Below are 21,016 nucleotides of genomic sequence, written 5' to 3'. Positions count from 1 at the left end.
TGTCAAGTGGGTCTGATACTAGATTTCAATTATTTTGCTATGTAGCATACATCTTCTACATTTAAAAGAAGGTGTCTTATCAATGAAAATTCAGAAAGAGCAACCAGAAGAGAGCTAGCAGGAAATATCACCATCCTCATCATGAGCCTGGCTCAGAGATGACATGACAGATGTGCTTCTTTCTGTTCACATGGAACTTTGAGGCCAATAATAATAATAAAAAAACCCCACACAGATACAGCATAGCCACATTTTACACTTTTATTTGGGTTTAGATCAACAACACAGAGAAAATACTTTGGTCAAACACAAGAAGAAGAGGTTGCCATGTAGTTCTTTCTGGCTGCAATAAACACAGTAACATGGAAAAATGCTGGTGTCCTCATGAAACACTGAATGTATATCTTGGATTGGCACATAGAACTAATAAATACAGTGTTTGTACTTAGCATTTGAAAACAGAATTGCACATGCAAGATGTAACCAGGCTACTGCTCACCTTCACCATTGTCCCTGTACTATTTTTTACACTTAGTTCTTTGTCCCCATTTTCTCTGCTACAAACAAGAAGAGAATTTGCTCGGCTGCTCAGTGTTTCAGTGACACAGTTGGTAATTTTGTGACCTGTTTGGATAAGGTTGCTTTAGTCCTCATTGGCAGAACTGGTATCTGCTCTAAAGCTTTAATTGAAACACTATGCATTGTAAGTCGCAGTTTGTCACTGCTGGGGTAAGGGGAATATTCTTCTCTCAAGGTGATCAGGAGAGGATAGTACTGAGCAAAGATATAGTATAGGGACTTGTGTGTGAATGCAGCTCTTACAATACCAAGAGTCAGTAGTACTACCACACAAAGAAAGACATATCAATAATATATTGTACAAGCTTATTCAGTAACACATGTTGATTTGCAACACTGTACAGTTTAAATCTAAAATGCACGGCCTCAATCTGAGGTGACAAACAGTACTATCAATATAATAAAGGCAACACAGTTACAGACACAATTTATTTCCTCTTCTCACGTCACATCCTCATGACATTACACCTAATCAATACCCCATTTATGTATTTTAGGTCAAATTAAACCACTCGGCACTAGTTTTCTTCAAGTATTTTAGAGCGAGTAAAACAATCTTGCTTTACAAATGAAAGTGGCCATGTAGATTCCAGTCAAAGTTACAACCGAAACTTAACTAGGGTTATAAATAGAAACAGGTCTGAGCCATGAAGTCCTGATCCAAGCTCTTCCAGATTTTGAGGAAGAGGAGGTTGAAGCTCAGTTTTCACTTCCGTGCCTCCCCTAGTGTTGAAGAATGACTCAATATATCAGTTATGCAGGATTTTGCACCCATGATTTCTAAATGGGTCTGGATGACTCTACAATGACTGTGCTATGAGTATCTAGGCATATCTCAAAGCATTCTAATAGCAATTTCAATCAGATAAACTCAATGTAGAGCTGGTTAGTAGATTTAATCAAAACACTTTTTTTCGTCTGAAAAAGGTGTTTTGACTAAACTGAAATTTTTCACAAAGTTGTATTGAGTTCTACAAAATTTCAGGCAAATGAAAAAAAAGTTCAAAATGAAAATTTTCAGAATTTCCATTTTGTGGGAAATTGCAAACATTGTTGTTGTTATTCTGAATTAGAACAAACATTTTTGAACGTTCCCATGAAACTGAAATTCTGAGTTTCCACCAGCTCTATTGCAGTGCTGGGAATGGGGATGTTTAGAAAAACTGTTGTCATATGGAAAACTCAGGTTCCACCATGACATGAGCGTCTGACTTAGGACCCTTTCCTGAGACCTTTACATATACAAAAGTCCTTATTCATCCAAGTAGCATTGCTCCTGTGAGATTTAGTAGGATCTGGGTCTTAGTGAATTCTAGTCAATCGTAGTTTTCAATTTATTTTTATCTCTAATGAATAAATTACTGTTTGCAAAGATGCTTATGACACAAGTATTTAGTGTAAAGTGTGGCCCTTTTTGATAGGCTGTTTAAAATTAGAACAAAGAAATGATACAAATATAACCTTAGTTCAGTCTTGGTTAGGACTGTATATTGATTGTCCATTTGCTTAGGTTAGGCCACATAAGAAATATATTTAGGAATAATAGCATCCTATTGTTGTATTGTAGTAGTTCTTATTAAGCGTTTTTAAGAGCTGCAGTACTTGTGAGGTTTTGCAATATTTAACTCTAGAGATGTACAATCCATGTGACATATAGAAATGAGGCATTGAACCTTTTAAAGAATTTATGTGGGCTTATGGTTCAAAATAATCTTTGCAGATATTTGATGCACCTCTATTAAAAGAAAAAAAAATCTTGTTTAGTTTTCAGTTTCTGCCCCTGCATTTTTTATAACCCATATAAAATAAAAATCTATAGTTTACAAAATAGGATATTTTAATATATATATATTCCTTTTTTAAAATTATATGTATTTAAATACATTTGAAATGTTGCTATAGATAAATTAGAAATTCTGTTCTAAATCTAAGAAAAAGGCAAAATATTTTCACTTTTAAACATACAATTTCTTTACTTTATGTATCTTACTTCCCCCCCATTTGATTTTGTCACCATTTGGGGCAAATTTGGCACCACTCAATCTGACTACTTTTAACCTAAAACATGTATTTACTAACTGTATTAAAATTTGGGGGGAAATTGCAAGTATCTTCTGTTATTTCTTATCTGTTTGAATGCAGCCTTTTGTGTATCTAATTATTAAAGAGGTATTCTAAAACTCAAGAGAGGATTTTAAAAGGAGCATGTTTCTTGATTTTAAACTGTACTCTACTTTGACGCCACAATATAGAAATAGATTTACTTTGGAACAAACTACAAATACATTCGCACAGTTTGTGACAACTTAATTGTCTACCTAGAGGTTCTGGACCATACTCGCAGACCAGATTATTATAAATCTTGTCCCAGACGTTCTATTTCCTCAATCAGGAAATCAATATCTTGATGAGAAGCTGCTGGGTTTGAGATGACCATACGGAAGAAGTTCACTTTGTCTCCCAGTGGTTGATAGCTGACCATAGTAGTTCCATATTCCATCATTCTGGCTTTTATCACTGGGGCCACCTGCAAAGGCATGATACAAATATCAAATAATTATTTCTAATTCTAGAATTTGTTTGCTTTTTTAAATAAGAGCAGGAAGCTAAAACAAAATAAGAAAAAAGTTAATTTTTTGCCAAAACCAAATACAGCACAGAATAAACTGATCAATTTATAAATTGGAGAGGGTACAGAGAAGATCCATGTGAATGATTAAAGGATTAGAAAACATGCCTGATAATGATAGGCTCAAAGAGCTCAATCTATTTAGTTTAACAAAGAGAAGGTTAAGAGAGTGATTTGATTACAGTCTATACCAGGGGTCGGCAACTGGTGGCTCCCGGCTCGCCAGGATAAGCACCCTGGCGGGCCGGCCCGGTTTGTTTATCTGCCGCGTCGGCAAGTTCGGCCGATCGCGGCTCCCACTGGCCGCGGTTCGCGGTCCCAGGCCAATGCGGGAGGCAGGAAGCGGCGCGAGCCGAGGGATGTTCTGGCCGCGGCTTCCTGCCTCCCGCATTGGCCTGGGACCGCGAACCGCGGCCAGTGGGAGCCGCGATCGGCCGAACTTGCCGACGTGGCAGATAAACAAACTGGGCCGGCCCGCCGGAGTGCTTACCCTGGCGAGCCGGGAGCCACCGGTTGCCGACCCCTGGTCTATACCTATCTACATGGGCTACAAATATTCAGTAATGGGCTCTTCAGTCTAGCAGAGAAAGGTTTACTATGACCCAATGGCTGGATGCTGAAGCTAGACAAATTCAGACTGGAAAGAAGGGGTAAATTTTTAATGATGAAAGTAACTAACTATGGGAACAATTTACAAGGGTTAATGGTGGATTCTCTGTCACTGATAATTTTCAATCCAGTTTGGATGTTTTTCTAAACTATAAGCTCTAGGAATTATTTTGGGGAATTTTTATGGCCTGTGTTATGCAGGAGGTCAGAATGGATGGTCCTTTCTGGTCTTGAAATCTATGACTAGTCTACACTACCGCTTAAGTAAATGTAACTTAAGCGATGCAAGTTATATCGCCTTAAAGCAGTGTCCACACTGTTCTATGTCGGCGGGAGACACTCTCCCGCTGACAGAGCTTCCACCTCTCGTTGACGTGGAGATATTATGCTGAAGAGAGAGTGCTCTCCTATCAGCATAGCATGTCTTTACCAGACGCGCTACAGAGGCGCAGTTGCATTGGTGAAGCTGTGCCAACGTAGTGTGATAGTGTAGACTAGCCCTATGACTCTATGAAAGTACTGCATCAGAAAGGCATTGGTGGCATTGTCATGCTCTTATTACAGTCAGTGGGAGATTTCTACTGACTTTGGCTCCAATTCACCAAGGTATTCATTAGGGCTGGTTGAAAATTTTCCATCAACACTATTTGTATTTTTTTCCTTCAGAAAATTGGATTTTCAACTAAACAAACGTGAAAATGTCTGCTTTTCAAGGAAAAAATTGATTTTTTTCATTGAAAAAACAAATGTCTGAAACCTGAAATGTTTGTGGTTTTTAGCTGAAAACTGAAATATTTTGTCCAAGCCGCAGAATATTCTTATTTAGATATGTCACTGCAGTGCCTCATGGGAGCTGCAGTTTGGTTACCTCATGTCTCCATTCTTCTCTGTGAACCATGCTCCCCCACTGGATGTTATCTCCCATGATGCACAGCGACCATGGAAATCCCATGATGTGCTGCCTCCCATAATCAAAGAAGAGACAAGATGCATCATGGGTAAGGCTACATTTTAGTCACAGGTATTTTTAGTAAAAGTCATGGACAGGTCACGAGCCGTAAACAACATTCATGACTTGCATCTGAAGAAGTGGGTATTCACCCACGAAAGCTCATGCTGCAAAACGTCTGTTAGTCTATAAGGTGCCACAGGATTCTTTGCTGATTCATGGGCCTGTGACCTGTCCATTACTTTTACTAAAAATACTTGCCATGACTAAAACTTGGGCAGAAGGGGGCAGGGGTGCTCTGGGGGGGGCCGGTCTGGGGGCGCTGCAGGTGGGGTTGAGGTGTCCCGGGACCCCCTCTGGTGCTGGGGGAGAGGGGTCGGGCAACGGCACTCAACCAGGAACCCCCGCTGGTGCTGGGGGAGGGGGTTGGCAGCGCTCAGCTCAGGACCACCGCTGGTGCTGTGGGGGGCGGGTGGCAGTGCTCGCCCTGGGACCACTGCTGGTACTGGGGGGGAGGGGGAGTGCTGGTGGCGGCGCTCGGCCAGAGTCCACTGCTGGTACTGGAGCGGTGGTGGCAGTGTGTGGCCTGGGATCCCTGCTGGTGCTGGGGGGGTGGTGGCATTGCTGGCAGGCTACCTACCTGGCTCCGAGTGTACCTGCAGTTCCTAGGGGGACGGGCGGCCAGGGGGGCTCCATGCGCTGCTCCTGCCACAAGTGCCAGCTCTGCAGCTCCCATTGGCCATGAACCACAGCCAATGGGAGCTGCAGGGGTGGCGCCTGTGGGGGCAGTGCCTGCAGGCGCGGGCAGTGCGCGGAGCCCCTTGACCCCTCCACCTAGAAGCTGTAGGGACGTGCTGATAGGAGCCGGGGAAGCCCCCGCCCCAGGTAAGCGCCGCCCTGCACCCCAACCCCATGCCCCAGGCTTGGGTCCCCTCCCACACAGCCAAACTGCTGCTACTGGCCCAGGGGCTGCCTGTCTTGGGTAGCCCCTGAGCCAGCACCAGCCACTGCAGAAGTCATGGAAACAGACTCATAGCTTTAATCATGGGAGATGTAGTTGAATCAGGGAGACCAGCCTATAGAGGAGCTTGGTGAACCTGAACTACAACTCCCACGAGGCACTGTGGCAGCACTTCTGAATCAAAATATTTCAATTGAAAAGTCTAAATTTTTCTATGGAAAGCTTCAATTTTTCATTGTTATAAAAAAAATTGATGGGAAAAAGACTTATTTTCTGACCATCTCTAATAGGTATGCATGTGCCTACTTTCAAGCATGTGAGTAGTCCCACTGCCTTTAGGTAGGCATGCCAGAGGGAAGTGCAGGTAGGTTCCCAAGATTATTTCGTCATCTGATTTGTCACCTTCCTATTTTAGATAAAAGCAGCAGTATTTACAAGGATTTAACTTTACATGTATCAGCAGACGTTGCATGACATTGCAAAGGCAGTCATGACACCTTGCAAAGGGACAAAGCCGTTCTTTATATTGGCAATAAATGGCTCAGAGCTATTCTAACCAGTGTGCTAACTAACACTCAGTATTGCTGACAAATGCAATTAACACGTCATTTTCTGCATAATCCTCAAGCATATTGTTATAATCACTTTCCCTTTGTTTTCGTATGCTAGACCTCTACCGCACAACCAAATTATAAATTGTTACATTTGTTAGGATCACCAATTGCAATTTAAATTGCTAACATCAAGGAAGACCAAGGTTCAAATAAGCACCATAGAGAAAAATACTGAGAAAGGGCAAACACATGGAATACAAAACACACAGACCAGCATTTGGGTGAACTGAATTACAGGTACATTTTGTAAACCCACTTACCTTGCAGAAAGAAACAATTAAAATAACACTGGAAGTGTTCAAACGATCACCTTTATGTCACTAGTTTTTCCAATTTATAAAAACATAACTAGATACCTCCCCTCCCGCCCCCGCTCCAGTGCTCTGGGTGTCCTGACAAAGCGACTCTCTAGTGGACCACCTCCTCATCACAGCCCCATTCTTGATCACACAACATCCCCGTGGCAGCTCATTTGGAGAAATAACACTAGGAAAGTCTTTGTGTATTTTCAGCCCTCTTTTAAGCACCAAATATTTTGGTTTTTTATTAATCACATTGTCTGCTCTTGCTCTTCACTTCAACTCCCCTTCCATCCGTTCTGTTCCTCTCATCCCCCTGCACAGGCCAGGGCCGCTCGGGGGTGGCGGGGGGCAAGTGGGGCAATTTGCCCCAGGCCCCGGGCCCCGCAGAGGCCCCCACGAGAATTTTCTGGGGCCTCTGTAGCGGGGTCCTTCACTCGCTCCAGGGGCCCTGGAAAACTCTTGCAGGGCCCGGGCCCCCGGAGCTTCTTCTGCTCCGGGTCTTCGGCGGCGGGGGGGTCCTTCTGCTCCGGGACTCACCGCCAAAGTGCTCCAAAGACCCGTGGCAGGGGATCCTTCTGCCCTGGGACCCGCTGCCAAAGTGCCGGGTCTTCGGCGGCAATTCGGCGGTGGGGGCCCCCCGCCGCCGAAGACCTCAGGCCCCCTGAATCCTCTGGGCGGCCCTGGCACAGGCTGCCCGATTCTCCTCCTCCTACTCCCTTGGACAGGCAGTCTGGTTCTCACCTCTCACCCTCTCTGCAACACCTTCTGGCATTTCTAGTCCCTAAATACAGCTCCTGTTTCCTCGCCTCCTCCACTTATATAGCAGTGGTCCCTAAAGGAGGCAGCTGGGCTGGCTTCTCTTCCTTACTTCCAGATCTTTTTACAGGCCTCCAGTCTCTTTGGAAGCTAGAAGTAAGGAGGAGCAGCTAGCATCATGTGACCTTCCAGGCCTCTGTAGACCACCAACAAGTGCTCTGCAGGCCACAGTTTGAGAAAACCATTATGTTAGAGATGAGCCTGATACACAAAGATAGAATCCAAATTTGGTTTGAACTTCCCCAAAGTTGGGGACTGAAGGGTTGTTATTCAAGATTCTTGTGCAAGCCCATCTCTAATATTTTGAAACATTTTCAGCTAAAGATACCTATGGCCTTTATGTTGATGACATGGGCATGCCTTGCATACAATGAACCAACATATCTTATTTACCTTTAGAAGGCGGTTCATTCTTTCTTCGTTGTCCTCCATGCTGCGCAAACTGGGAGGTACGTACCAGAAGCAGACATTTGTGTGCTGAGGCTAAACACAGAATAATAATAGCTTACAAGGCAAAAAATGTTCATAATATCTCAATTGCAATTAATTCCATGCCTTTCCCTCCTCTCATACATCATGTTATGACAGCAATCATTGGCTTTCATTACTGCACACCAGAGAGTCATTAGGATCATTATTAGGGATAATTTTAGGCAATTTATCCCAAAGAAGACAGACCCAGATATACATCCCCCACTGTGCCTATGCATTTGTCCCCTACAGAGAGACATCTGGATTCTATATGTGCCATCCTTTCAAGAGGCTGCATGGAGTATAGAGTTAATGTCTCTTCAGAAGCAGGCATCTATAGTAGATGACCTACTTAATAGAGCATCCTGGGTACTTTGATTTTGTTGTGTGACTGTAGGATGTATAACTCTGGACATATAGGCTAGAGTCAGAGGTGAGTGTGAGATGGTATAAATTAGATTCTCTTCTACTCCTTGAAGTTCCCTGGTGCTCAGTTACACTTCCCTACATTCCATTAAGCTCCCTTACTAATGTGAGAGAATAATGGAGTCTAAACTAGTTTAATTTGCACATTTAGGAGCCAGAAGAAGACAGATGAAAAGTAGGGTGTGGCCTGTTTTCATGTCTTGTCTACACAGAGACTTAGTGCATGCCAAGTTGGGGTGTGAATCTACAGTGCACTAGCATGCCATGCAGAGCCTGTTTTCATCTGAGTCACCGGTAAAAGTCGGCTATTGACTCTCATCTGGGTGATGCAAGCTACAATACTCCACACTGTTGCCTCATTTCACTTGTCCCACAATGATGGGAATCAATAGCAGTTTCCTTTGTAAGGAGCATGTTTTTGGGTCCTCCAAAACCAGATTGTCCTATCGGTAGCAACACTACTCCTGACGAAATGCACCAAATTTTAAAGCTACAGTAAGTCAGAATACATACCTTTCCATCAAACACCATTTCATAGCCTTCTCTGTTCTTTATTTTATTATAGAGATATTCTGCAAGTTCCAAGCACTTGTCAATTTGTGCTTCAAATCCTGTAGTTCCCTTCATAAAAAAAGAACACAATATTTTGTATCTCTCGGTATTCTGAATTGCTATCGTGTCAGGATATGTGGCACTTGCTAAAGCAAATATGCAGGTTACTTCTCTAAAGTCTATCTTGGAGATGCTGTACACCTTCTTGTTTGCTATGAATAGTTCACCCAGCTCTGGCTGTATCCATCTGACTTGTATGAAATAGGTTGGTGATATCAGTCCAGTTCCTAATGGGCCAGTGAATTTATGAATCACCGATGGGAACACTTGTTGGCAGCCTCTGCAGTGAGGTCATGGATTGGAAAGCTGTGGAGCATGAACTCTACAGTTGTTCCTTCTTGGTCAGGATTGAGTCACATTGTGAGCAAGTCGGGGAAGTTTGCACTGATCTATGGAGAGAGGATTTTAGCCTGCAGGGGAGGCAATCTGGCACCTATTCCTAGCCCAAAGCCCGTAGAAAATTAAATGATAAAAGGAGCTTTTAAAGAGCAGCTTGATGTCTGGTGAAAAACAAACATTCTAATTAGAAACAGCAATGACTCTTCAGCATGGCCATTCTTCTCTCTCCTCATTGCTACTTGATAAAGGACATTAGTATGAAATTGGAATCTTTGTTTTTAAGAGCTTCAGTTTCTCCTGCTGCTTCCTTTCCAGCTCAAGTCCGTTTGTGATATCATAATCATTTCTGTGACCACCAGCCGTGATGCCACTAATAAAGCATTATTATGGCTTCAAGTCAGGAGAACAAGCTGCAGGAACAGACAAGCTGTTTAAGAAACACTGATCCTATGTTAATGTAAATATTCCAAGTTAAACAGAGGTGGGAAATGGGGAGAAAAATAGTCAAAGAAATATGGAAATGATCTGGCCTTTAAGAAAAAATCTTTATAAACAAAAGTCCACTCAGCCCAGCTAAATCTGATTTGTGCTGCTCTGGCACTGCAAAGCAGACCTAAAGCTAGTTTAACTGGACCTTTGGGTAGGGACATCCTACAGTGGTGCAGAGCCAGCATAGTGCCAAGCATGGGGGGTGTGGCCAAAGAAAAAGGGATGTGGCCAAAGTTCCCTTGCACTTGGAAGGTTCCCACTATTACAGAAGCTCCTGGGAGGCTATTTCAACTAGGACAACTTGAAAACAGCCTTGAGGCTTCTTAAAGTTGCTCCTTGCAACTGGGCCAGTGCCTAGTGGCCTGAGGATTAGGGAGACGCAAAGATGGCTTGCATCCCATTTTGAAGACTCCTGGTGACAGTCCCAAAGAACTGTCCCAGAATGTGTTTTCAGAATTTGAATAAAGCATCTAAGGGTCTTTAAGGCCTTTTTTTTTTATAGAAATGATGCAGTCAACTGCAGTGAACAAGCCTGAAATAGTTGGGCATAATCATTTGAATTTATACATAAAAGTATTTGTTTAGCAATATTATACAACAGGATGAATGACTCAAAAAGAGGCAGTACTTTCATATTTTAATTAGTTTGCCCATAATAATAATGTGACTGTGGTGTAATCACAGTATAAAATGGAACCAGGAGTGTTAGTCACTAATTTGTCACATTTAGTTGTAGAATTTCATTAAAATAAAAAAAAATTGTGATTCCAAAAACTTTCTGGACTGATTACACTTATACCTAAACATATTTAAGCTGTCAGATTGTTAGAGTTAGATGCCGCAATTGGTGTACAATGACATGGAGTCTGAATATCAAAGTCATGTGATGCTTTGTAGCTAAATCAGTTAAAAGGTAAAGAAAGCGGAAATGTATTATTTAATTTCCATCATTGTTCTTTCTTCCATCTCATGTGAAAAGGTCAGGTTAGACATTTTCTAAAATTCTGATTATATAAAGCAGAGCTGTTCAGTGTTTTATGCAAACAAATACATCACGTACTTGCTTACCTTTGCTCTCCACATCAGCCAGAGCTTGAAGACATCAACATGACGCCCGCATTGTAACGCCTTGTCTCCAGTGTCATATGACAAGTCATAGTGTTTATCTTGTTGAAAGAGGTAGGAAGCATGCATCTGATTGCAGCTCTGCATCAAGCCCTTAAAGAAACAGAGACACAGTTAAGGAAAACTGGCATTTGCATGGTTTTACTGCTTTGCTTCCTTTGTTTCTATTATGTAACCTTTCCAAATGACTTTTCAAAGCATTACTCTGGATAAAGCAAGCTGACCCAGCAGCCCTGTGGCTCTTCTAAATCATGACACTCTTTGCTGAATTGGTTTTGTTTCTAAACTACTATTCCCCATTTTTATTCTTTCAGGGTGCAGTTCATTCCAATGCTGAAAGCACACGGAAGGCCCTCCATGTCACCTACACTACACACCAGGTGCTTATGGGGGTCTTAAATAGTAAGAAAGGCTTTGGGCAGACGGGGGTGAATATGCCTTTAAGCACACTGCAAGTGCTGTTTTTGAAGGTAAATGGTCACATTTTGACCCCCCTTCTAGCCTGCAAAATGTAGTTTAGGGAGGCAGTCTTGCAATGTGCACAAAATTTGGCTGCGGGCCCCCAGCTGGCTATCTCTGAGCTAAGGTGAGGGTGGCCGTTTCACAAAAAGCATGGAGCTAATAATTTTTCTCAGTTTTCCTTTTTATTTGTGTGCATTATAGAGAGAGAGAGAGCCAAATCCTCACTCTGTTGAAGTCTTTGTGCAGTTTTGTGCATGCCATAGGCCTCTTTCCCCAAACTGTATTTTGCAGTCCACGAGGGGTCTTTGTCTTCAAGATTTACTTATCTATGAAACTCATAAAAATGAGATGGAAAAATGAGAGAAAACAGTTGGCTGTGCATTTTTGGTGAGACCCCTGTTCTCACTCTAGGTGAGGGATGGCACTGGCTTCAATGAGGCCAGGACTTGTTTCACAGAACTGAACCACAGGGCAAATAAAACCTAGCTCCTCCCTTTCTGTTTAAGTGCACTTTGTGTACAATCTGCTGTGCAGCTGTTAGCAGAGCAGTAACCAGCTTTTCAATAGCTGGTCTAAGTGGTGGTGGTTGTATAGCAGCTGTCCCAATAACGGGCTGCTAGATGAACATTTCAAGCTTGAAGGATAATTCTTCCTGTTGTAGCTGTCCAAGTACTAAATAAAATGGGTAGATTTTATCACATGAACTTGGGCTTTCTTTTCTCATTCCACGCTGCACAAATTGGGCTTATATATCAGTGTTGGGTTGTAATGTTTAGCCATTTGGTTGATCCAGAGGTGAAAGTAAGCTGGTACGGTCCAGTATGGCATACCGGCAAGAGCCAGCACGCCGTGCTGGACCAGACTGGCTTCCCCAGACCAACTTTCCCACCGACAGAGCCCTGCCACCGCTACCCCAGGGCTCCGGGAGCTGGGCTCAGCTGGCGATTTAAAGGGCCCAGGGCTCCCAGCAGCAGCCGGAGCCCCTGGCCCTTTAAAGCACCACCTGAGCTCTGCCGCCGCTACCCCTGGGGCTCTGGCAGCTGGGCTCGGACAGCGATTTAAAGGGCTTGGAGCACCTGCCACTGCGGGGAGCCCTGGCCCTTTAAAGCACTGCCCAAGCCCTGCCGCTGCTACCCTGGGGTTCAGGCAGTGGGGCTTGGGTGTCGATTTAAAGGGCCTGGGGCTCCCCACTGCTGGAGCCCCGGGCCCTTTAAATCGCCGGCCGAGCCCAGCTCCTGGAGCCCTGGGGTAGCGGTGGCCGGGCTCCGTCGGTGATTTAAAGGGCTTGGAGCTCCATTGCAGCCGGAGCCCCAGGGCCCTTAAATCTTGATTTAAAGGCCCCACCTCTTCCCGTTGAGGCCATGCCCCTGCTCAGGACTCCGGCATACCGGTAAGTCCTTTCACTTACTTTCATCCCTGGGTTGACCACAAATATCTGAAAGGGCAATAACTCATGGACACTGTGCACTGTATTGCTAGTCCAAGTGATATTTGTAAGTGGGCCAGATTCTGCCTTCAGTCACACCTATACATGGCATTGAAAGCTGCGGTGTTGCATGGCTTCAGCTAAGTGCACAACTTATTTCAGTGTATTTCAAATACAAAGTCGCCAAAACTCTATAAAGATATAGTCATTCATTTTCCCTGGACAGCTGCTTTAAATCCTTTCTGTGTTTGTAGACTGAACAAGTGCCTAGAAGTTTGTTTCTCAGTTTCATTTGTAATCTTCATCCCATTAACATACATTAGCTATGACACAGTTATAAAGAAGGCATCCAGAACTTTCCGGGGGGAAATGCCGGAAATGACTAGCGGTGCAAATGGATGAAGACATACCTCTTCCCTAACGAGAAGGGCAGAGCACTGCAATGGGACTCCCATCATCTTGTGAGGGTTCCAAGTCACAGAATTGGCCCTACAACAACAAACAACATTAAACTGAGATGTTATACCACAGATCTGAAATCAGTAAAAATTCAGTAATAAACAAAAATAATAAGGCTCCTATGGGCCTCAAAGATGCAAGGCTGAAAATACACACAGCGGTTTTCAGAAGAGTGATTATTAACGTTCATACAGGACCCCAGAGGCAGTGCTAGCCCATTGGGGGGCCCTGAGCAGGAATAGTTTGGTGCTCTCCCCACATACAGCACATAATAAAAAGTGAATAGGGGCCTTCTTGAACTGCTCGGGGCCTTAGCCAGTTGTTTAATCTGCGTATGCCTAGCACTGGCTTTGCAGGACCCAATTGTAGAACCTTTAATCACACAGTGGGGCACTGATATCAATTGACACAGGCAGATCACTCATCAAAGTCAGGACTTTTGTAGAGTTCTGGACTACGGCTCTGGAGCGTTAACACAGAGCCATAGTGCTATACATTAGATTTTGTGAGCACCAGAATTTCTTGTGATCCAGCTACACTTTAAAGGCAAAGAGTGAATGTGTCAAAAACACATATGTGATTTAGAACCAGTCTGCAAAGGTGTTTAGGCAGCTGAGATGCAGATAAGTGCCTAGTGGGATTTTCAAAAGCGCCTAAACAGGTTTGGTGTCTAATTCCCACTTATTCCTATTAACTCCCATTGATCCCATCAACTTGCTGATGCAAAATGATCACGGTAGTGAATATGGCATTATCACAATGCTCTTTCATGCTCTTGGCCATTTAGCTTGGTTACCAAGATGCCAGAAGCTGCCTTAGAAAGTTAGTCAGAGAGCATGCGGAAATACTTATGGGCATGCATTGACTCAAGCAGGAAAACAACACCAGGTCCTATGCCTGTTGGATTGATATAATATGCTCCTTAAAATGCTGTGACATAGGAAGAGAGATTCATTGGCACAGCAAAAGCTATGCTGCTAACTAATCATAGAATCATAGAACTTAAGATCAGAAGGGACCATTATGATCATCTAGTCTGACCTCCCGCAAGATGCAGGCCACAAAAGCTGACCCACCCACTCCTGAAATAATTCTCTCCCTTGACTCAGCTGTTGAAGTCCCCAAATCCTGATTTAAAGACTTCAAGTAGCAGATAATCCTCCAGCAAGCGACCCCTGCCCATGCTGCGGAGGAAGGCAAAAAACCTCCAGGGCCACTGCCAATCTACCCTGGAGGAAAATTCCTTCCCGACCCCAAATATGGCGATCAGCTGAACCCCAAGCATGCGGGCAAGACTCTCCAGCCAGACACTCAGGAAAAAATCACATCACTGCAAATGGCTTGGAAAGGGTAATAGGAGCTGGTAGTGTGGATTCAAAAATGTTTGGGGGAATTTAGTTCCCTTTATTTAGGGTTTTGCAGGTTTTTTTAATAAATCACTTAAAAGTAAGATTTTCTTTTTTTTAAAAGGCTAACAAATCATCAGAGATTTTTTAAAAAGAAGCAAATAGTGGCCTGGCATGGCTTGCAGAAGGTTGAGATTGTATCCAAAAGATCATGTCTTGTTATATATGTGAGAACATTTGGAAAAGTATTTTTTAGACCACAGTGAAGATGAAGAAGAATGTATAGAAATCCCAAGTTTCAAAAATGGCTAAATAAAACCAATCAAATACCTGTTTAACATACATAAGGGTTGATTTGTGCCTCCTATCTTCAGAACTGGGCAAGTTTGAGAATTGGGTCAACAGGAGACTAGAAACACAGCTCCAAAAGTGGATACAAGCCTAGTAAAAACTAGAATGAACGACTAGCAGGGCCGGCTCTGGCTTTTTTGCCACCCCAAGCAAAAAAAAATAAAAAAACAACCAGGGTGCAGGGAGGCCGGAGCGGCGAACCAAAAAAAACAAACAAACCAGGGTGCAAACTTCTGGTGCCACTTACTTGGAGGCTTGCGACTGCCTCCCCCTGCCACGCTGGGGCACCTCTGGGCGGCCGGCAGCTGCACTCTGGCTAGCAGGACTCCCTGCGCTGCAGACATGCCCCGGGCAGCAGAGTGCGCACTCTGGCTAGCCGGGGGGGAGGGGGAAGGAGGAGAGGAAGTGAGGGGGAGGGAGAGAAGTGGGGCAGCCGGGGCTTCCTCCAGCTGGGGCGCTCGCCACTCGGCCCCTCCCGCCGTGCCACCTGCTGGGAGGGCTCTGCGCCGCTCCCGCCTGCAGGTGAATTGAAAGTTGTCTGTTGGCGGGGAGGGAAGAACACAGGCTGCCGGGCTTGCTGCAGATCTGGCACCGGCTGGGGTAGACGGAGCGCGCAGCCCGCTCCCAGTAGGGCGCTCCCCTCCTCCGCCCCACCACCCCCTACAGTGGCGCACTGAAAGTCATCAGCAAAACAAAAGAAAAACAAACAAACAAAAAAAAACCAGGGTGCAGGGCGGCCGGAGCGGCGAACCAAAAAAAAAAAAAAAGGTGGCCATGCCACCCTAGGATTGGACAGAATGCCGACCCTTAGAATGTGCCGCCCCAAGCATGAGCTTGCTCGGCTGGTGCCTGGAACCGGCCCTGACGATTAGCCTGGGTTCCAAGATTGCTCTCTGGCTATGATTGCCTGAACTATAATGTACATACATTTATTAAGGGTACGCATAACAATCTGCCAAATGGGCTAAATGAGCTTAGAGCTATGTTCATTCCTTGCTGTATAGTTCTTTGTATTGTGCTATAATCTGCTTCCTGGTTTCCCCACAGAGAGAGAGAAAGAGAGTGTGTGTGAGAGAGCGAGAGAGAGAGGTGCCTAGGACAGGAAGAGGATGCCTTGCGCTCCTCTTATTCCACTCTGCAGGAGCATTATATAAGCCACAGTCTGGACCAGAATTTGGCTCTTATTCAGCACAGCCTTAAACAGGTGTCAGTTTTTGAAGACACAGATAACTGCAAGTACATTTTTGCATCCCCAGTTAGTTGTGACCACTATTCAGGTCACTTTGATCTTTACATCCTGGATTGCATCTGCAAAGCTGAATCTGGAGCCCCCAGGGTTTAAAGGAAAGGAAGTTGCTGGCAGGGCTCTCTCTGTAAGTGGCCCTTGACTGGAAGTCCTCCTGCTCTGCCAGGTACAAAAGAGACAGACTCTGCTGACTCAAGGGCAGGCTGTTTGCATGGGTGTAGAGCAGTCGTTCCCAAACTTGTTCTGCCGCTTGTGCAGGGAAAACCCAGGCCGGTTTGTTTACATGCCACATCCGCAGGTTTGGCCGATTGTGGCTCCCAGTGGCCGCGGTTCACTGCTCCAGGCCAATGGGAGCTGCTGGAAGCAGCGTGGGCCGAGGGACGTACTGGGAGCCACTTCCAGCAGCTCCCATTGGCCTGGAGCAGTGAACCACAGCCACTGGGAGCCACGATCGGCCGAACCTGTGGACATGGCAGGTAAACAAACCAGCCCGGCCTGCCAGGGGCTTTCCCTGCACAAGCGGCGGAACAAGTTTGGGAACCACTGGTGTAGAGGAAGCACAAAGCAGGTGGGTGAACATTAAAGAACATGTGGGAAGGGTGGAGCGGTGAACTGTTCAATTGTTCATTGTTTTATTTTTGTGTTATGCTTGACTTGTTATTTCCTAATTGCAGGATTTATACTTTGGAGGGCTGTTGAAGATGCCTATGACACAGGATTGTGCTCTTTCTTGCTGTGGGAGGGGCCTGTTTAACTGAGTAGATCTGAACAAGTCAGTAAATTGGGGGGTGCAAATATCTAGGGGACCAAAACTGTACCTGCAAGAATGGAGGTGAGTGTTTTGAGAATCTGGCTTGGGAGGTAGTTTTCTTTTTCTGTTTGGAAACCAGTCGCTATTAAGGTGTGTGAAGAAGTGTTTTGGGATCCCGCTGGCAGTAAGGTGCCCTGCATATTAGTACATGAGCATTGTCATTTTCTCTCAAATTGTTCCCTACTCCCCCAAAACATAGATTCCAAGGCCAGAAGAGACCATTATGATCAATGCAACTATGTGCAGTTGCAAAATCCTGTAGCTGGTGGAATACTTCTGTGTTGCCTTTCCTGCTATTTAAACGGGTTTATGCAGCCTCTGAAGCAAAGCCTGTAGGGAATACTCTTTCACAGGCAGCATCTGGCTACTTTGGCCCAGCTCTTTGAGCATTTGGCAGCTTTTAATCAACTCAGCGCCACTCACTTGTTTAGTGTCCTGGAGTTAATGATTCTGAACTTGCATTCAAGCCTATTAATCTCTTTTCCTATTACAGCTAATAACTTTTCTCTGTCTTTACAGAGAACCCTAAATACATTTTTTAAGATGCAGGAGGTGGTTTGGGTTTTTTATAGTTAAAGGGTTGTTTACCAGCAACAATGCCCAAATATCAATTTTCTGCCTAAATCATTGCATTGACCTTCAGGTCATCCATTTTTCTAAAATTCATCAGAAAATTCACGGTTGTGCACAAAGTATTTTATCTAATTAAATTGGCTCTGTCACAAAGGGCACTGACGTCAGCTATTGATATATGCTTAAAGAAAATGATGTCTGACAGTCACATTTAAAGAAGAAAGTTACATAGACAAAACATGAGACACATTATTTTCTTTAGGAAATTTCCTAACGGATCATTCTGGAGTTTTGCTGGATCAAGAATTGGCTTTATTTGGTGTGTTGTGATTATTAGAAATTGGAGGTTGAAACTCACTTTGCAACATCCAAATGGGAACACCTTAGTAGGATATCTAAATCCCACACGTGGGTGCTCAGACTGGAATTTTTCCCATTTACTGTACCTAAGCACCAATATTAGCATCCACGTGTGCACAAAGTGTACATACCCTGTGGAAATCTGAGTAGTTACCCCGTCCCCCGCCCCCATCATTCACCATGTGAAGAAGGAAGCGGAAATGGCAAGATTCCCATGTAATTCACTGCCCCATACCGGGAGATGACCCTTATCAGAACACTAGATCTAAACCCCTTGAATGTCGGGGAAGTTCCAATTGAGTTGTAGGTCTGAATTCATGATTTAGGCATCTCTTTATCATAAATTAAACCAGAACTTCTAATCCAAACACCTCTGAATTTGGAAGAAGTTCAGATTTGGCTCCTATCTTGGATCCACATTTTGTGATTCAGGTTCCTCGTTAATGCTATATCCTGATAAGCAGCAGGGGATTTCAACATCTTGAATGTTTTGAAGTATATCCTGCTTAAGCACAGTGTGCATGTATTAAGTGATAAGTCAGTTTTCTTTAACAAAAATGTGTCTAGCTTTTTAAAGTCCTTTTTGAGTTCTAAAGGCTGGAGAGGACATCACTGGCTGCTTTCTGAATTCAAGATAAAAAACAATTTTTAGAAGTGTTATATGCTCATGCATCTGAGAGAAGGGGATTGGGCCCTCATAGAGAGACATGAATACAGAGTCTGCAGGAGAAGAATGGAAGGAAAATATTGTGGAACCAGTAAGAGAATCATGGGAATTAAGTGAAACCAAAGGCACGAAGACAGGGAAGAAGGAAGTTGGGACTAGTGCAATTTAACTAGCAGGGAGTTGTGGTTTTGCCAGAAGTTAGAAAGAAGTAGGATGGGAATAATATCCTAATCTTAACCAATAGAAGCTTTAAAAGGGTTTCTGGACAAAGTACTTGCTCAGGAGTTCATTCAGATTATTCTTTATTGCTACTGAACTGGTTCATCATTTCTGTGTGTATTATAGATGCATTCACCGTGGGTGGAATTCAAAACCTTGTACACCTAAACCTAAGCATTTTCAAGATCCAGCATAAGGATTTACTTCCATGAGGCATATTCAAACAGTGCGGAAATCTGAGCTGCTGCACATATGAGCGGAGTTTTGCAACTACAGAGATGTGGAGAACAGAAGAAGCTATGAATTTGGATGTGTAAATTAAATATTCCTAGGAAGAGTATGCATAACAACTCTTCTGATGATAAAATTCTAGCTAGAACCCATTGCAATACAATCCAGTGTACTAGGACATTGCATAAAAACTTAGAGTCATGTTGTCATGGCATTGTGACATGCTGATATTTCATAGTGATTTGAGGATTTATAAATGATCTCCCCAATAAAATTGGAACGATCTCAGGCAGTCTGGGAACCCCGTTGCAAGGTCTCCAAGGTTCAGTTCTTTTGGAAATGCAGTTGCCAGTTCTTTTTGGACAGGTTCATACAGAGAATCACTCAATGACCATTCTGGAGCTCAGAATAATTTGAAAGGGGTGAATCACAAATCGGAGCTATGCATTATATGAACAAGAAAACAAAGTGACATCACAAGTTTTTAGTCACAAAGCTTATCGAATAAAGGAACTTAGCAATGTTATTTCAGTAGAGGGAGGATAGCTTGAAAGATTGCTTCATGCTATACATTGGACATTAAATTATAATAATGAATAGGACTGGTTGATTTTTATTTATGGACATTTCTGTGGTAATCACAAGTGTACTGGAGCACTTAATTTGTTAATAAATCATACCTTTCAACACCATTTAATTTCCATTTATGTTTCCTAGACATCAGCAGCCCGCCACCCCATGCTGCCTGAAAGACAAGATACATAATCTTACAAAGCAGATAGTTTTGTATTTTTCTGGTGCTTGCATCCATGTGTTCAAGCAAGGTTATGTCTGATCCTTTGCTTGCTGAACCCATAGATCTCTAAACACCTCAGATGGAGCTACAGTTTAGGGCCTGGATAATAAACTGTACTAATGGTTTCATCTCTCTCTCCTGTGGTTTCTTTCAGGAGGCTGTGACTGGAGTTGTGTCAACCTGCATCACTGTCCAGCCCACCTAATTCCTCCTTCACCATGGCCATATACAACAGCAGTATGCTAGGCCAGCCTCAATCTGTGCTGGGGAGACAATAGGTGACTAGAGACACACAGAAGGATAAGTTGGCCTTTTCCCTTTTTGTGACAGTGGTGTTGATAGGGTGGGATGGCAGCGAAGCTGGAGAGATGGGTTTTGCATCTGAGTTCAAACCACTAATGTTTCCTCAAACCTTCTTCTCGCCCTCTTTTTTCCTGCAGAGCTCTGGGATTGGAGAGATCATCTGCCAGCATGTGCAGAAGTATGAGGCACAGTGAGGATCTCAATAAAGTAAGTTAATGTTAGTGAATCAGTTTGGCAACATAGTCTAGCACAGGGATGTGCATACTACAGCCCCCAGGCTGGATCCGGCCCCTTGGAGCTTTGGAGCCAGCCCATGGGATTGCCATGACCCGTGGCGCTGTGGGCCCCGCACTGCTCCTGGAAGCGGCCGGCACCACGTCCCTGCAGGCACCACCCCCCGCAGCTCCCATTGGCCTGGAAGGGGGAACTGCGGCCAATGGGAGTTTTGGGGGAGGTATCCACAGGCCAGGGCAGCGTGCAGAGCCCTCTGCCACTCTTCCCCCAGGGGCCGCAGGGACGTGGTGCTGGTGGGTTATGGGAGTGGAGCAGCGTGGTGCCAGGGCAGGCAGGCAACCTGTCTTAGCTCCGCTGCGCGCCGCTGCCACCCCGGAGCCACTCAAGGTAAGTGGTGCCAGGCTGGAACCCGCATCCTGAACCCTTCCTGCACCCCACACCACAACTCCCTGCCCTAAGCCCCCTGCCACACCCCTCCTGCACCCCAAACCCCTGTCCTGAGCCCCCTGCCACACTCCTCCCTGAACCCCTGTCCTGAGCCCCCTCCCGCACTCCGCACCCCCCTCCTGCATCCCAACCCCCTTCCCTGAACCCCCTGCCACACTCCTCCT

At 44.5% G+C, this 21,016-nt stretch overlaps 1 protein-coding gene across 1 annotated transcript in view; it reads right to left on the bottom strand.

Moving 5' to 3' along the window:
- Nucleotides 1–275: 275 nt before the first annotated feature.
- Nucleotides 276–21,016, bottom strand: part of GAD2 (glutamate decarboxylase 2) — a 55,747-nt gene continuing 35,006 nt past the window's right edge. Inside the window, exons 11-16 of the mRNA XM_045008226.1 lie at nt 19,753–19,817; nt 13,220–13,298; nt 10,865–11,014; nt 8,870–8,977; nt 7,853–7,942; nt 276–3,106 (exon numbers count right to left, since the gene is read on the bottom strand). Of these exons, the coding sequence (XP_044864161.1) occupies nt 2,933–3,106; nt 7,853–7,942; nt 8,870–8,977; nt 10,865–11,014; nt 13,220–13,298; nt 19,753–19,817 (666 nt within the window). The 3' untranslated portion in view covers nt 276–2,932. The remainder of the gene's footprint in view (nt 3,107–7,852; nt 7,943–8,869; nt 8,978–10,864; nt 11,015–13,219; nt 13,299–19,752; nt 19,818–21,016) is intronic.

This window comes from Mauremys mutica, chromosome 2 (assembly GCF_020497125.1).
Source record: "Mauremys mutica isolate MM-2020 ecotype Southern chromosome 2, ASM2049712v1, whole genome shotgun sequence".
Lineage (NCBI taxonomy): Eukaryota > Metazoa > Chordata > Testudines > Geoemydidae > Mauremys > Mauremys mutica.
The sequence above is the reverse complement of the archived record's forward strand: the minus strand, read 5'-3'. Positions and strand labels throughout refer to the sequence as shown.